The 18,114-nt window shown below is 40.4% G+C and overlaps 1 protein-coding gene across 10 annotated transcripts in view; it reads left to right on the top strand.

Moving 5' to 3' along the window:
• Positions 1–2,156: 2,156 nt before the first annotated feature.
• BBX (BBX high mobility group box domain containing) overlaps positions 2,157–18,114 on the top strand; it is a 281,580-nt gene continuing 265,622 nt past the window's right edge. For 3 of the 10 annotated variants that reach the window (XM_079921627.1, XM_079921626.1, XM_079921621.1), the window contains exons 1-3: positions 2,157–2,293; positions 5,546–5,617; positions 6,288–6,334. In XM_079921627.1, the coding sequence (XP_079777753.1) occupies positions 5,557–5,617; positions 6,288–6,334 (108 nt within the window). In that variant the 5' untranslated portion in view covers positions 2,157–2,293; positions 5,546–5,556. Of the gene's footprint in view, positions 2,294–2,381; positions 2,434–2,511; positions 2,826–5,545; positions 5,618–6,287; positions 6,335–18,114 lie in introns of those variants that run through there. The other 7 variants (XM_079921624.1, XM_079921628.1, XM_079921631.1 and 4 more) reach the window with 4 other exon arrangements.

The raw sequence follows: 18,114 nt of genomic DNA, 5'->3' as shown, positions 1-18,114 counted from the left end.
GGTGATCTAAAAGTTTGAAAATGTAACTCTAAATAATCCTGCTAAGCTAAGTATACTTCAACCAAAAAAAAAAAAATCTTTGAGACCATAAAGAAATAAAGAATGTTTTCCTATGGCTGGGGTTGGGGGTAGGGGTGGGGAATGGACAGGTCTTTCATATTTTTCATAACACGAATATACTAGCAAATAATTCACAGCACTTCACTCAGCAACTAAATATAGCAACTTGTGCTGATTTTTTTTTTTTCCTCTTCAAAAAAGAGAATAGTGAAATCCTGAGAAAGTTTTTCTGGCTTTTCCTCTATCTGCCTCTTGTCCCTGAAGTTTGTCATTTGGAAGGAAGGACTGTCAAGTTATTTAAAACCTATGTTGGGTATTAAAGAGTCCTGGGTTTAAGTTCCTTCTTCACTGGTATTCTGTGTAATCTTGAGCAGTCCCATTTCTCTGATGGATAAAATAGAGATAACAATACTTAGCACCAATCTCAAAGCAGTGTGTAATGTGGATAAAGAACACTTTGTTCCTTCCGTCAACTAAATGCAGAGCATCATTAATATAATCTTTAATATTATCAGTTTAAAATGCTGTGGTTTTATATACTTTTCCCTTTTAAAATTTATTTTCCTTTAAAAAATAAACAAAACATCACATTTCTAAATACCACTGTTTGTTGTCTAAACTTCATAAACTTCAATTTTCTCTGTATCTGTTTCTGGTTCCCAGTCTTTCACACACACGCACATACACACTCATTCGATAACTTTATGGATGTAAGAGAAAAATCTCAAGATAACATCAAGGAAATAAAGCGGGATTTGAAATAAGTTCTCTTATCCAGCTTCCCTTTAAGTTTTAAAGCTACGCATCTAGGCCATAAAATCATGATGTTTATTTAATCTTCAAAATGTTTGTGTTTAAGAATAATTCACAGACTCTTAAATCAGAAAGAACCATAAGAAAACATCTAGGGCCTATGGTAATGCCTGGTACACAGTAGATGCTGAATAAACATTTAGTGAAGTAAAACTGGGAGAAGCTTCTTATTTTAACCTTAAAAGAAAAAATGAAAACAAAACCCCAAACCAAATCTGGGCATTAAAGAGGCTGAAGTAGTTGCTCAAGATTGTTTAGCAAGTTTAAGAGTTGGGTCTAGAATTTATTCCTCTTAGTTTCCAGCTATGTTTTTTTCCCAGCAACCTGTTGACTTGTTTATATAGGACTGTCAAATATAATCTGTCAAAGACGCATCACAGAAAAAAAATTAGAAAGAAGAGCCCTTGGGTTCTCCATCTCCCAAAGTCAACCAACATGTGATGTTCACATATGATGTGAAATATGGAAAGTAAATATATATATAAAATGCAAAATATATATCTTGCATATATTGATTCAAAAGGCCTATTTTTAAGGAAAAGGGGCAATAGCCGATCTTCCATGACTTATTCTACTTTACAGCACTGTTTGTATGCCAACACAGGTGATCTGCAGTCCTCTGACCAGCTAAAAGTAGAGTGGCTATTTCAGCAAAATGTTTATCTTTGTTTCTGTGTATTGTTGTGTTGATTTTTCTCAATTTACCTACGAATGAAGCACTAACAACCTCAGTGCTTACAGTCCTAATAAACTTATCTTGCACTGTTTTGGCCTATGTGATAGTTAACCCATTGACAAAAGAAATCCAAGCTGATAAAAGCCTTTCCTGGCCACTTGTTAGCCAGGTCAGGCTGTAAAATCATAACACAATGCACGCCTCTTCCATGGGGCACCACAAGGCAACGATTAAAAAAAAAAAAAAGAAAAAAAAAACCCCTCACTTCCATATCCAGTGGAGTTGTAGTTTATTACTATAACCCTCCCAAGTCAAAAGGACACCAGTTTCAAGCCTTGCAACTTGGTGCAAACAGGGTTTTTCGCTCGCAACCCACTCTGCTGGGCCTCTCTACCTGTCCTCTCCTACTGTCTACAGGTCCCGAACATTAGAAAATAGAAAATGTGATGATCTTTGTGTGTCTCTGTAAAATGTGTGTATGTGTGCGTGTGTTTGGGTGTAACGGGCCTTCTGTTTGGCCGCGCGGCCTGTCCATCACGGAGCGGACCAATGGCAGGCTGCCTTATATAAAATGAGTGTTTTCAGTCTCTCCTGGCTGCATGTACTGTATGTGGAGCAGTGTACAGTGAAGCGGAGGCAGAGCGGCTCCGCGAGCTCCTCTCTCTCCACTTTCCCATAGAGAACCCCTGACTGGCCGCTGAGGGCGAGCCACACACACGCCCTCGCGCCCGGCGAGCCCGCGAGGTAAGCGCCCCCCCATCCCCAGCCCTTCCCGGGCGCTCTCCCCGCACTTTCTGTTTTCCTACTCACTTGAGAGCCGCCGGGCTGCAGCCCCAAGGACTCCGCGGCAGGAGCAGCGGCGGCGGCGGCTGTGGCGGCAGCCGGTAGGCTGGACTTGAGGAAGACGGAGGGAACCCCGCGCGTCCGGAGCCGCCGCCAGCCGGCCCGCTCCCCGGGCACTTTACCCCTCCGCCAAAACTTTGGGTCGTGAGAGGTCGGGGGCGAGGGTCGCCGCGGCCGCGCCGGCGGCGAGCGGGGGGCGCGAAGGCAGTGCCCTGCGGGCGGGAGGCTGGGGGCCGGGCTGGGGAGTAGTAGGCCAGCCGGTGCCAGGCTGCGTTTGCAACCAGCACCTCTCGGCACACAGGCAGCGCCGCCCGAGAGGGGCACGGGAGCCGCGGCGCGGGCAGGAGCAGCCTGAGGAAAACAACAACAGAGCCCTCACGCCGGCGGGCGGCTCTTGGCCGCCTGGGGAGCCCCAAACTTCATCTCGGCGAAAGTACGTGGAGCCCAGCCTGGGCTCGGCTGCCGGGGAGGTGGGGCCTGGGGAGTCGGGGCAGGGGAGGAAGGTACAAGGAGCCAGCCCTCAGTGGATTTATCGAACGTTTCGTCTGCGTCGGTGACCGGGAACAGCAGCCCAGTTGCTCGTTCATCTGGAGAGTTGGGATTTGGGTGTTCCGGCCCCGGAGATTGGTGCCCTCTCACCCCCCCACCCCTAACCAAATGCGCGGCGAGTAGAGAAAGTGCTGTTTTAGTGCCAGAGTGGCTAGGAGGAAGAATAGGGGGAGAGGGGGAAGAGGGCGAGGGAGAAGGGGAGAGAGAAGAGGGAGGGAAAGCCGGCGGGGGCGGGGGGTGAGGGCAAGAGAGAGAGCGAGAGAAAACCGGAGAGGACGAGAGGGAGAGCGAACGAGAGAACGGGAGGGAAGAGAGGAGGGGGAAGAGGAGGAGGGAGGCTGTGTCAGGATTTTGCTTGAATGTGGGATTATGTTGTGTCAATAAGTTTAAGGTGGAGAGAGCGAAGCTGGCGGGGGGGGGGGCGGTGGTGGAGGGGAGGAGGAAGGCCTTGGCTGTTTAAAGTCTTATTTCTGAAGGTAAGTGATGGCATTGCATGGTCGCGATGACAGAAAACTTGCAGATCCTTTATCCGGGGATGGGGTCGATGCCTCTAGAAAGAGCTCCCCAGCCCTCTTAAGCCACACTCGTGTTACCCTGTTATTTGCTGCGATCCGGGTCGCTAGTAAATTACAGAAATCAGACTCGAGGTTTCTTTTCCTCCTCCACCTCGTCTCGCTCGCTCACCCTCAGCAATTTATTATTATTATTTTTTTTATTTTTTGGTATTGTATGAAACTTAACGTAACTGAGACCAAACCCGAGTCCTGTAATTTACAAGGACCCTGAATCCAGGAATCTGGAACACGTTTATGTGTGAAATAATCCGCGATCATTTCAGCTAAATGAGGAAGGTAAAACGAAACGATGCAAAAAGCTAAGACACAACATGTACGACAGGGGTGGGGGGGAGAGGGAGAGACGGAGAGAGAAGCTATTTTTTGCTTTCCTTTCGGTAGAAAGGAAAATAAAGCGTGCATTCTCCTTCCCTCCTGGTGTGTAGGGTCCAGTCAATATTTTAACTGTTTGAGGACAAATTAGTCCAGGTGGATCTCGCCGAAAAGTTTCGCGAGGTGGGGTGGAGGTGGGGGGGTACGAAGGGGAAGGTGGGTGGAGGTGATGGGGGATGGGGACGGAGCGAGCTCTGCCTCTGCTGATGGTCATTGGCCTGGGGCTTTGAAACCATTGCCTGTCCTGCTAATGACACGTCCAGTTCTCCTCTCCCGGCCGCGGACGCCGGGCTGCCGGGGACCGGGGTACTTTCCCCGCGCGGGGAGGGGCGTTCTTCGCCATCTCCTGGGGTTGCCCACTCGCGACGTGGGGCCCCCACGCGCGCCTCTTCTGCGCGCCGCCGCCACCTCGGCTCGCGCGACTTTTGTAGCCAGCCCGCGGCGAGGGGGCGCAGGGGGTCCCCGGCGCGGACGTCTCCGCGCGGCCACCCCTCTCCCGGCCCCACGCGCGCCGCGCGGTCCAAGCCCGGAATGGCAGCGCCGGGCGGAGCGGCTGTGCCCCCCCGGGGGGCAGCGGAGGCAGCGGCGGTGGCGGCGGGATCTTCGCCGGGGCCCGCGGGAGGAGGAGGAGAGGGAGGAGAGGGAGGGAGGAGGAGGAGGAGGAGGAGGAGGAGGGGAAGGAGGAGGAAGAGGAGGAGAGGGAGGAGGTGTTTTCTGTCCAGACCGCCGCCAGTTCGAGCGGGCACGGGGACGGGGACACCCCACTCGTTGCTCCTCCGTTATGGAACGGTGTTTAGCAGACTTTTACGCCCGGAGTGTGGGCTTTGCACTTCATTTTTTTTTCTCCCCCCTCTTCCCCAAAGCAAGATGGACTCTATTCCCTTTCTCTTTCTCCCTCTGCCTCTGTCTTGTCAGCCTTAAAGATCGACATTTTGTACTAAGATGCAAACTTGATGGTGACCAGCAACAAAGCCGGGGTGGGATCCCTCGCTCCCTTCCTCCCTCTCCGTTTTCCAGCTCCCCCCACCCCGACCTCGAAGACCTGGTGGCCCTGCACTTGACGCCGGGGGCTCTGGTGAATGTGTTTCCCCGCTCGGTTCCGATCTCCAATCTCGGGATTGTGACCGGGGCCGGGCGTTGGGGCGACATTTGTGGCCGCCCAGGTCTGCAGGGCTGAGGGCTGCGCTACCTGGATCTGCTGGATTTGCTGCCGTCGCCCTGCTACCTCCTGCCGGCTCCTGGGCACGGGGAGGCTCGGACTGCCTATCGATTGCCATGATTTGGTTCCTGGTGCATTTGTCCTGGGGGCGGCGATCACTTGTGCAAGTTGATGAATGATCACGATGTGGGTTTTGGGTTTGCAGGATGGATCAGCTGCCTTGTACATACCGGGAGTAGGGGGCAAGTGTGCTGGAGACACCCTAGAATGCCAGCTGGGCTACCCTCCCCTCAGCCTCTGCCCTTTGAATACAGGGAGCTTCTTTGCCTTTATTGCCCCACAGTTCGAGCGTAGAGGTGGGGATGGTGAGAAGGAGGGGTTGGTGGGGAGCTGGACTCCTGGGTTTCGGGGTCCTTCCTTCACAGATGTTGCAGGAGTTGGGACTCAGTTGTAGAGCTCTACCACACTGATGATGTACCTTTATTTGATACTTTATAGGTCACTATCATATGACAAAGGCTTTGCTGCAGTTCATCTTCCTCCCTGTGTACTTTCCATTTGCCTTCCTGGGTAAGTATGCAAACTCTTCATACAGGGAAGCTGGATGGTATTAGTAATGACATAAGGGTTCTTACTGTACACATAAGAAGATGCCTTATTGGGTTTGCAGCATCCCAGAAACTTGTCTTGCTAAGTTTCCCATAGCAGAAGTCAATTTATGATTTCTAGTATTTACAATTCAGCTATAGTTATTATTATTTTAAGATAGTTGAAATGTGCATTTCACATTTTCCTGCAAGTGTCATTTGAAAACTTATCTTTTTTAATTGATAATAAAATTTTACGTAGAGTTGAAGGCCTAGGAAATTTAATACTAGATAATATTGTAGAAAGATTGTAGCTTGTGAGTAGAGAGAATTATTAAAAACCCAAGGAGTCATTGCTCAGAAGACCTCTCTAAATTACAGTGACTGACATTTGCTTACTCTTTCCTGGGCTCTCTTTCTTAGGGAACTTGTGCTGTTTGTGACAGTTACCTTTTTAGTGGGGGGAGGGTGGACTGGGCAATATAGTAAATCTAGCATTTAGTGTACCAGCTTGATTCAAAAGGCAAATAACTGTCCTAATTGATAGTAATTTTTGTCAAAATTTGTATATTTGGAGAAATTGAGTGCATTTTAACAGTCTGTATATATAATAAATAGCAACTTTGAAATCTGACACTAAGTGCCTTTTTCAGATATATGCCTCCCAAATGGAAAAGTTGGTGAAATAACATGTGGGACAGTAAGTGCCTTAAAAGTGTGGTTGTGAGAAGTAACCCTCTGGGTGAAAACTGAGGGTTTAACATTTGAAAGCCGCATGGTGAGCCCAAACTTGCAGAAAACCAATGTGTAATTTTGCCCCTCCATTGTCAGAAACACCTCAGGTACTTTAAGTTGCTGATACGTTAAGAAAACTGGTTGTACGAAATCGTGTAAATCAGCTTTGGTGCTTTGTAATATTACCATAATGAAGACAGACTGTATTTTGTGAATGAAAATGGACTTGAATTCAGTTTTCCATAAAAGAAAAAGCAAAGGGACCTTATTTTGTTTCCTGGCTTGCTGGCATATTGTGTATGTTACTAAAAGATTGTCTTAGTATTGAGAGGAATTGAGTTTTGAAGACCAGGCCTTTCTGGTAGTTTCTGTATGGTAGCAAAATGTACTTTGACATTGTTGAGAACCTTAGATGATATATAATAGAAGTTCTGTGTCCAGCATTTTTTAATGGAATGTAAAATATCGTGTTATTTCAGATAGAAGAGCCTCCTAATATGTCACATGCATAACAGGCCAATTGGAGTGGTCAGAATGAGATGGGTCTGTAAGATGAATTTAATACACACCAAAATATGTGGATTTCAGCGTATTTTTTTTTTTAAAGCTTCTTTGCAAGAGAAGTTTTTCATTTTTGAACATATGGCAAGAGTATTCAAAATGCATTCCTGATTACTGAAGAACACCACATTTATACATGTGAGGCACGTTATTTTGTTCACTGGAGCAAACTTTTAATGCTAGTTCTTTTGCCGTCGAAATATATTTGACCAATTCAAAATTTAAAATGGGAATAGGTAATTTCCAGAATAAAAGCGATCTGCTGAGCTCTTGCATTTCTTTGAGATATCAAATAACTGCTTCATTAAAATAATGTTTTCAAGAAAAGTCTTGGTCTTTGAAATCAGAGTAGTTTTTATAGTATAAAATTTGAAGTAGTGATTTTAAAAGTCACGCCGACAATGAATTACAAGTTATTTGCATCTAAAATGTATTTATTGGATTTGAGGCTTAATTTTCAAAATAAGATTTTAGATAAAGGTTTTGCTTCTACATTGCCAAGAGTTTTCAAACTTCTCATTTTATTATTCTGCATATCTCTATTAAGTTCTGAAGCTGAAGTCTTAATTTGCATTTCACATTTAAAGCTAGCTATTGAAAAGGGGGTTCATCTATGTTGTTTCTTAGTGGTACGTCTTTGGAGGTACTGTGGCGGTTTTAGGTAGAATCTTCCCCTAGGGACTAAGATACTAACACATTTTGAAATTTTGACACCTTTCTTTTTTTTATATCCACCTTGATCTTTATACCCAAATTTTTTTTAAAAAGTTCCGGGTTTAGGAGTTTGTGAGGTAGCTCTGCTTTTAATGTATATATAGCTCTGCTGTACAACTTGAAAAGTGTATACTGTCTTTGACCTTACAGACCTGATCTTTATACTTCATCCATTGGAACAGATTTGTTTAGACATTGAATTTATAACATAGCTTTGAGTGAAAGCTAGGATGAACATATAATTATAGTTTGCTTGTGCTGTAAGTAACTATGTAATTGATAATGTTTTTTGTATATAGTTAAAGAAGGAACAATAGCCTTAAAATGTGGCACAACTCATGAAAATCTAATTCAGCAGCTAAAGTATTTATACAACCATATTTTTCAGTAAAATTACAAACATAATTTTTAATTATTAATCATCAGCCAGTATACTTAATGTTTACGTTTTCCTACATTTCATAAAGAGCATGGGTAAAGCAAGGGCCATAGTTTTAATGGGATCTTACCATGAATATCAATTACTTTAATATTAGAAATCTTTAATAGAAGTAATAAAGACTTCACAGTTCCACCCTATTAAAAGAACTTTTTGAAAATAGCCTCATTATAGATGTGCCTGTTTTTGCTGTACTAACAGAAATCCCTGAAATTATTAGTCTCTTGCAAGAGTGCAGAAATGTTTAAGATTGTGTTTTTAAATGTTCTGAATTACTAAATATAGGCAGTTGATTTTGGCATATTGCATCACCACCAGTGTGGCATACCTATATTTTAAAATTTAAATTTAAGCAAGTATTTATCTTAAGAAGAAGACACTTTTCTTGAACTCGTAGTTTGAAATCCACCTTGTTTTTCAACATTTCACTACCAAGGGCACCTTTTAAAATAGGTCTGAGTGGTATCTCTCCTGTATTTTTAGTCAGCTTCCTTCCTCTCACTATGAAATGAAAACAAACCCAAATTATAAAAACATTGTAATTTCACTGCCTCACTTTTAAAAAAATTAATTATTTTATTTATTTTTGGCTGTGGTGGGTCTTCACATGCGGGCTTTCTCTAGTTGCGGCGAGTGGGGGCTGCTCTTTGTTGCGATGCACGGGCTTCTCATTGCCACGTCTTCTCTTGTTGCGGAGCGAGGGCTGTAGGTGCATGGGCTTCAGTAGTTGTGGCTCTCAAGCTCTAGAGCACAGGCTCAGTAGTTGTGGCTCTCGAGCTCTAGAGCACAGGCTCAAGTAGTTGTGGCGTGCGGGCTTAGTTGCTCTGCAGCATGTGGGATCTTCCCGGATCAGGGCTCGAACCCATGTCCCCTGCATTGGCAGGCGGATTCTTAACCACTGCACCACCAGGGAAGTCCCACTGCTTCATTTTTATCATGTGCCCCAAGTAAATTGGATGCAGAGGGTCCTCAGCTACCCTTTGAGAAACACTGCTCCAAAGGTGGTAAGGACTAAGGTTAATGACTGAATGGACATTTTTCCAGCTTGAAGATTCTGTGACTGTAATTCCATCAGTGGGTTTGTACTACCTCAGGGGCAGTCATCACATACTGTGTCGAATTGTAGAGATTTCTGTATTTTAAGTCATACCTGAGGAAAGCACTTTTTGAGTTCAGCTTCACTCAACATTCATATGTGTTCATATTATCCCTTAGAAGGCAATTATAGTTTCTTAAAATGCCAGGACATCATTTTATAACTGTAAAGATATACCCAGAAAATCCTCATGTCTTAATGGGGATTGTTTTCTTTCCTTTTTTTTTTTCTTTCAAAGAAAAAGATAAAGTGAAAATTGAAATAAGTACCAGTTACACAACGGAAATTCAAAAGAAGACAAGCCAGTAAAGAATTCTATCTAATAGTATATATAAATAGAAAATGAAAGACTAAGGGAATGAAAGACTTAAAGGATTAAATATAGACCATGAAGCATTGGCACACCTTCCAAAATATAAACTTAATAAGTTAATATATGTGAGTCAGATCCAGGATCTAGATAGTAAAATAACTTCAGATAGTGAGGAGGTTGTGTAAAATACGAAGTAAAAATGATTAAGAATGAATTGGATTTTATGAAATCTTAGAAAAGTGAAAAATATTGTAAAATATTGATTAAATAATTAAACCAATAGTTAAATATAGCCCTTGGGTGAAAAGATCAGGGAATAAAACAGAAAATCCTGGATTAGAATAACTGAGATCCTGAAAAGGACATAGAAGTTTGGATATTTTGTAAAGGGAATAATTTTAAAAAAGGTTGATAACTTATTTCAAAGGACAAATAAGAATGAGGATAAAAGTTGTTTAAAGCAGCTGTATTTCTCAAATGTTTTTGAGATCTATGGTGAGAAATACCTTTTATATTCCAATCCACATAAAAAAACCTGGAACGAAAGTTCCCTGAAACAGTACTAAGAGCAGTGCTCTAATGTTTTCTGTTCCTATCTAATCTTTATAAATCTAATCTGTTCCAAACAATTTTATTAAAAAAAAATACAGGATGTCATTCACTAAATTTGTTTTATGACTTACAATTTAAAAAACACCAGTTTTGCTTGCAAAATATGGAATTTCCCAGGCCCCATCCTCATATTCTGATTCAGTGTGTCTGGGATAGGGCCCAGGAATATGCATTTTAACGGTACTGCAGTGATTGTGAAGCAGGTGTGAAGTCCTCTGACATATTTTGAGGAACTCTGGTATTAGGGACTGATGGCTAAAGATTGAAAAAGATTGAATGGAGTCACATACTTGAATGTGGGCTTAGAGTTCATTTACTGCTGAGGTCCCTTCCAGAGCCTCAAGATTCTATGGCTGTATTTCAGTCAGCATGTTTACAATACTCAGAGGGCCCTCATCGCACTCTGTAGATGTCCCATAGTAGCAGGTATAGTACAGAGAGCAGAGGCTTCGCAGCCAAAGAGCCCTGGGTTTCACTTTTGCTGCCTCTCTAGCTTATAAGCTGAGGGACTTTGGGCATGTCACTTCAGAATGAACTTCCATTATCATATGTGCAAAAGGGCATCTTAATGTTTACCATGCAGCAGAATGAGAATGACATAAGACAATAATGTCTGTAATGACCCTTATCCACAGTCAGCGCTCAATAATATATGATTTATAGTTATTCAGTACATCTCATCTCACCCCAACTCCCACTAAGTTTGAAATTTCACAAGGCTGTGCCTTTTAATTTTTGTTTCCTCCAAAGTAATTTTCAACTCTGATATCATGAAACACTGGTGCATTTTTAACTGGATATGAGGTGCTGGACAAACAAGTTGTTACTGAAGGAAATAATAAGAATAACCAGGAGGAAAAAAAGAAAAAAACAACTGAGGCATGCCACATTTAAGTACAGTGCTCCTTCAAGTGCTCCTCCCACCTCTTTAAAAAGACATAGCACAGGACAGTACACAGTTCAGAGTGGTTAGTTGACAGCACTGGACATTCCCTCTGGTGACTTTGATACATCTTGGAATGTCTTAGAGCATCAATTCTCTTTTCTACCAAGACACATGCGACTAATGTTTACGCATGGGACACTATGATTTCCCTGGTTATAGACATAGGTAAATTATGCAGGTTTTTTTTTTTTTAAGATTTATTATTTATTTATTTAATTAATTAATTTTATTTTTGGCTGCCTCGGGTCTTAGTTGTGGTAGTCGGGATCTTCACTGAGGCATGAGGGATCTTTTGTTGAGGCACGCGGGCTTCTCTCTAGTTGTGGCTTGCAGGTTTTCTCTTCTCTAGTTGTGGCTTGCAGGCTCCAGGGCGTGTGGGCTCTGTAATTTGCGGCATGCAGGCTCTCTAGTTGAGGCGCGCTAGTTCAGTAGTTGCGGCACTTGGGCTTAATTGCTCTGCGTCATGTGGGATCTTAGTTCCCTGACCAGGGATTGAACCCGCATCCCCTGCCTTGGAAGGCGCATTCTTTACCATTGGACCACCAGGGAAGTTCCATGCAGTCGGGTTTATAGGTAGTTCACAGTGTGATAAAGCCACTTCTTTCCCTAACAAGAAAGTATATCATTACAAGCAAGAGTGATGTTATTATGATGAAAACCTTAAATACACCCATATATGCACATGTAAAATCCTTTATAAACTGTGGTACCTTAACTTTTCATAACTAATTACTTGGGGGCACTCCTCACAACCAATTAAAACTTACCTTCGTGTCAAGGCATGAAGATTGAGAAGCATTATATCCGAAGTGCGTAACAAATTACATTGTGCAAAATGACACTTAAATAAAAAAGTGGGACATACTAAGGAGAAGATGAATGGGAAATACTCCAAATCCCTGAAATCTTGAACAATGTGAAAATCAAAGGCCAGGGGAAATGCAACCTGTGGTTAAGTGCAAAGGAAGTGCAAAAGACTGCAAGTACCAGGGTTCTCAAACTTGAATACTCACTGCTTCTAACATAGACATTTTTAAGTAGTCTCAATGTTCATTTACTTTATTTGAATAAATTAAAATTAAATAACTTTGTTTTTTATAACTTTCTTTAAAAAATTAATTAAGTAGTTAATTAATTTTTTTGGCCACACTGTGCGGTTTGCAGGATCTTAGTTCCTCAGCCAGGGATTGAACCCAGGCCCTTGGCAATGAGAGCGTGGAGTCCTAACCACTGGACCACCAGGGAATTCCCTGTATTTCCTAACTTGTAAGGATAGATTTGCCAGGAACATCTTCCTACTTGGCTAAATTTTAATTTGCCATACTTTTTCATCTCTAATAAATAAATAAACAGTCTTTGTATCTTGATCTGTAGTGGTATTGGATATACATTCACAATCCTCTATCTAAAAAAATCTCTGAAAAACTAAAAAGTTTTTGTTCCTCCAAAAGTTTGACATCAAAACTCACTTGGTGGCACAACCTGACCCAGAGTGTCATGGACCTGTTTAAAATAGTTTTTAAAGCCCACTTAGAATATTCACATATTTTGCTGTAGAAGTAGTAAGTAGTATGGTTGATTATGAGGCCCTATCCTAGATTGGACTAGGAATGTTACATAAAATATACTATATGCTCCATCTGACCTTTTTAAAGCCCACAAAAATCTGAAGCATTGGACCTTAGGGTTTCCTATGAGGGATTGTGATCCTATTGTATTAACTTCCTTAGTCCACAGCGTGAAATTATCTGGTATTCCTACCCATTTTACTCAATGAAAATCCTTTTGCTAATTTTGATAAGGAAAGCTTAAACACACATACACACACTAGTTGAACCTCGTCTATCCATTTTGACATTGTGATTCTTTTTTGGTTGTTGTAATTTTTAGTTTTGTAAAGCAAACACAAACACACTGATAGCAGTAACGTTTGAAATTTCTACCATGTTGAACATTTCTCATAATGGTCAGCAAAACTTAGGTTACTTTCATTATGTTTTACTCTTAGGAGAAGTTTCATGAAGGGGTTATATTTCCTTTATTACTTTGCTACTTGCATGTTTCTTTCCTTCTATCAGAAAAGTAAAAATAGAAAATGTTTTCTGCAAATTTGGTCTCCTCTCAGGTGAGAATGTTTCTGGGTTTTATTGTTTTGTAGAGGTTCTAGGTATCTTTATTTTCAATAAATAACTGTGAAATGCTGAGTCAAGATCTTTCATCTGTACTTCTAATTTCCTATAAAAACCGCTATAAAAATTGAAAAGTATGATGTGAGGAAGAGTCTATATGACACCCTAGGAATAAAGTAATAGCTGTATCTGAACTATTGTTATGGTAAGACTTAAATCAGTCTTCATTTGGTAGATTAAAACTGTTAATGGCTAAAGAAAGTTTTCTGTCTTTTATTGTTTGTTGATTTGACTACATCCTTTGGTGTAGGAAAGCTACAGATTGAGTGATTCAGAGGGAGTCTTATTAGCAGTGCTGATTCTTTTAATAATAAAGAATGCTGACTTGTTTTCCAGCTTTTGGTGCACCTCTCAAAACTCACCCAAGGGTAGAGTTCTCATTGACTGCAAAGGGAATGTGGTGGAGCATGTAACAAAATGAGAAAATAATTCTCTACACCCAGCTGTCAAACTCTGATTATATTTTAAGTTACTGAAGTTACCATTTTCTTCATTCTCTCGCATTCTTCCTTCCCTCTCCTCCCTCCCCTCCCCCTCTATCTCTCTGTCCTGTTTCTCTCAGCTGATTATTATATTCACTAATGTGCATCCGGGATACTGCCTAGAAATGTCTGAGAATGGGATGTGGGGTTGAACTTTTTTTTAATTTACCATTATTTGATTTTAAAGATTTGTTTGTAGTTTTTGAGTCCTTTTAGTATTCATCCCTACGTATTATCATAAAGTTGTTGATATATGAATTGGAGACTTAACACAGTCTCTACGTATGTGTCAGTTAGGAAGGGATCATGTGGAGCCTTTCGCAGGGCTCTGTGAAGTAAAGGCACCTGTTGTTTTTATGAAGTAAGTTCCTTATCCAATCATTTTTGTTTTTTAAGGTGATAGTGTGATTACATGGTTTCAATTATATTTAAGGGAAAATTGAAAGCAGTTTTTAGAAGAGTTGCCCAAATAGTATTTCTCTTTGGGAGGAAGGGAGAAAGATAATTTGCAGTCAGATGCTCTGCCACTGAGCTGTACCCCTCGGGAGAAATTTGGACTGAGGGCTGCCTTGTGAAGTATCAATACAAGTTTTATTTTTACTACTTTGTTTATTTTTCACAACAACTTTCTGAGGAGAGGTGACCCTGTTTTAATGAGGAGGAAACTAAGTCTTAGGTTAAGTAGTTTGTCTGAGGTCACACAGCTAGCAAGTGGCTGTGCCAGGCTTAGAATGCCTGTCTGCAGTGCCACTGTCTCCTGGGCTTGTTTTGTATTTACCTGCCTTGAGGACCACATTCCAAAAGGTTAGAAATGAAAGTTTTGAGGCAACTTTTAGCCAAGAATTCCCTCCAATTTTTCTTTCTCCCAAAAGAGAAATCGTCTTCATTTTGAAGTGATAGGGCTTGGAACACTGTTCTCTATCAGTCTTAAGAGAGGTAGATGAGAAAGTCTCTGAGCTGGGGCCAGCTGTCAGTTTTCATCTGTGAGGTCACAGTCAAAGACAAAACCGACTTCAAACTTAGTTTATAAACTGATATTTAGTGAACTTTCTTTCTGTTTGGTATATCTAGTACAGAAATGTCTAATAACAGTTACTGGTTTCACTACTTATTAATTCCTTTGGTATGTCAGTAGCAATCATCATTCATCATGAGGAGTTTTTCTCACTGAATATTCTATATGTTTTTACTCTGGTACTTTTAAGTACTTAATCTGAATATATTTTACAAAAGGAATTTAACAGTTTAACATGGATAGTGTGATAAAATAGTTTTCTGGCATTTGCTTTGAAAAGAAATTCAGTATTTGTGGAAAAAATTAATAAGCAGATTCATAGACTTCATTTCAGAGTGTCTTAATGAGCAAACATGGATTAGAGGGTTAATCAGAAGTTACCAGTTTTCAAAATGGTCTATGGGTACTTTTGATTTATTTTACCTAAGAAACTTATTTCTGCTATGATAAGTAGAAAAGATTTTATAAATTACACATTTCTATACAAGTAGCAAATCATTTAAAAAAATACAAAGTAACCCATTGCTTTTTTTGTACTGAGCCCTATTCATGTGAAATTAAGTTCTCTTTTCTTTGCAAATTCAGCAAAGTCAGAGCCTGATTCAGATATAGAAGATAAAAAGTTTGTTCTTTTTAAATGGCTTTTCTTTTTCCCTGATCCATGAAACATAGAAATAGGGTATTTTTCTATTTTGGCAAAGTAGCTTTTGTGGATGATAATCTTACGAAGAGTGCTCTTGCATGGTTCTAGCTGCATGATGCTTTGCCCGGGGTGTGTCAGGCTCTCCATTTCTTGTCTTTCATCCCCCCACAATAAACCACTTCCATACTGTTCTCATTCAGGTAGGCTGGTAAACTGAGTACGTTTTATGGCATCTGACACTTTTCTTTTGACTTGCTTTCTTGGGTCATGTTCAAAGACCATTTTGCATGTTAAATAATTTGGTCAAGTGTAGGTGAGATTCAGGTAGCAAAAACTACTACTGATTTAATTCACTGGTACTTACAGTGTATTGATGCTGATTTAAACTTTGAGAATATAAAAGGTGAGTATAGAACAACCCTTATCCTCAAAGTAAGTGTCTTCTACTGGCTGGAAAAGTCCAGTAGATGTAAATATACATAATATAAATTATTCTGTGCTAATTGTTCTAACAGATATGGCCTAAAATAATACTGAGTAAAAACCACTAAAACACTGGCTAATTCCAACGTAGGAGCTGACATTGAAATACAGCAGGGGTTTCTTCCTGTGGCACTGTATTTGTCCTAATTGTCATTAGGGTTGTAAACTAGTTTGGCCCAAGCACTGGAGTGGATTTTAAAAATTAGACTTTTAACCCTGATTTGGCTTTTATTTACTTATTAGTACATTCTTTTTGCTTTTAGTCTATTTCAAAAGCCAGTGAATTTTTTTTTGGATGAAGTTTTCAATTTATGTTGTTATGTTTCATTCAAGAGTTTTGGACTTTGTTTTTATTTATTTTTACTTTTTTGTTTATTGCTATTAATGTCACAATCTGTAATGACAACACTTTTGAAGTAAAGGGTAGGGTTTGAGGATTCCACGTACTGTATACCAAGTCATGTTAAAAGTATAGTAAACAGAATAAGTTTGAACTGTGTTCACATTCCAATAAAAATATAAACTACTACAGCTAACACTTATTCTTACTTAGATAAATTATACTGGTTAGAAATATATATATTAATAAGATCTCAAGCCCAGTTATTAAACACACGTGAGATTCTGAAGAGGTAAAAATGTACTTTTCTATCCATGAGAGATTATAGATTAAAAATTATGCCCAATGCTTCCATCAAGCAATTTTCAGGTTTTCCAGGATGTTTTCAACCTGTATTTACAGCTGTGGTTTCTCTCATGGCTTAGTAAGCCATGACCTGGAGGGCACACATGAGTTTGGTCTTCTTTCTCTTTTATGTTTAGTAATCTGGGTTCTGGTCTTTGGATTTCCCTTTGACTTGATCAGACCTTCAGTATCGCGTTTTAAAATCATGACTTTTATGTTTATTACACCTCAGAATGTATGCATTTTCACCCGGTTTTATTTATGGCTCCCTTTTGACTAGTCATTTCTGGACATCAGCACAGTTTAGATTAAAACCTTGTTTGTAAACTGCTCAGTGTTCCAGATGCCAACCCTGGGTACTTTAATAACAAGCAAATACATTCGTAAGTGAAATCATAAGGAAGAAACTGATCTGGGAAAATATTTCTTCATAAACTCACAACATTGATAATGACCCTAATGTTTACATTAAAGAAGCAAAGAGGAACGGAGACACACAGAAGAGTGGTTTGTTAGTCTTTCTTCCGTTCTCTGTCATGGGGCTGTTTGGCATCATGGAAGTACAGTTATTCGGACCTTACTTACTAGTCCTCACGGTAATAATGAATTTTTTAAATAAATTTTGTATATGGGTATGCATTCTTGTCTCATTTGGTGCTATACATTCTTTGTTGTCCCAGACAACATGTTCAGATATGTTGTAAGGCCCAGGGTTTTAAAAAGTTTTAATGATTTTCTACATACAGCCTCTGCATACATTTAAATCCATACAAAAGCCTTCTGTAGCTTGAAAGGTCTTGGGAGTGGGTCTTGAGGAATGGGCGTAGAGTTATACGTCTGAGGATCTGGTCTCACACACAGAGTGGTGAGTTTACTACATAAGGAACTGTGATCATGAATCAGTGGTGGATTTTATTTCTTTAATATTTTTTAAGGTAACTATATCATTCCTGACATATATTTCAAATACAGCTAGATGATCATGAAGTCTAATATATAGGTCTTAAGTATTAGGGTGATTGGTACTTTTCATCGTTAAAGATGTTTTCCTGAAAAGTTTTGACTTACTTAGTTTTTCAAAATTAACTATGTATTCTTATTGACAAACTATAATTTCAGAACATTTCATATGTATTTATAATTGATCTTCAATTAGCAGTGGTTACTTGAAGCTTTACCATTGCCAGGTCCTAATAGTAATCAGTGATCTGTAAAGTTACACAGAGGAGAGCTGCTTAAAGGGATACAGTACTGATCATTATAAAGGAGAGCAATCTTTGGTAAAGCAAATGACTGGCCTCTATCATATCTGTTTGGTAATTCTGGGTTCCATATATTCAGTTATATAGCATGTGTTTATTGACTACCCATTATGTGTAAAGCTGGATTAGGAATTCTGGGGCTTGCAGAATAAAATGGTAATAGCTTTGGCTTCAGGTTGTTTCTAGTATCGTAATGACATACACATACCAAATGTGGAATAGAAAATAAAGATGCTATAATATCCATGGGACACAGGGATGATGAGGATATTGTTGTTAGGAGATAATTAGGGAGGGAAATTGGG

This window comes from Stenella coeruleoalba (assembly GCF_951394435.1).
Source record: "Stenella coeruleoalba genome assembly, chromosome: 5".
Lineage (NCBI taxonomy): Eukaryota > Metazoa > Chordata > Mammalia > Artiodactyla > Delphinidae > Stenella > Stenella coeruleoalba.
This window is presented reverse-complemented; position numbering and strand designations above follow the sequence as displayed.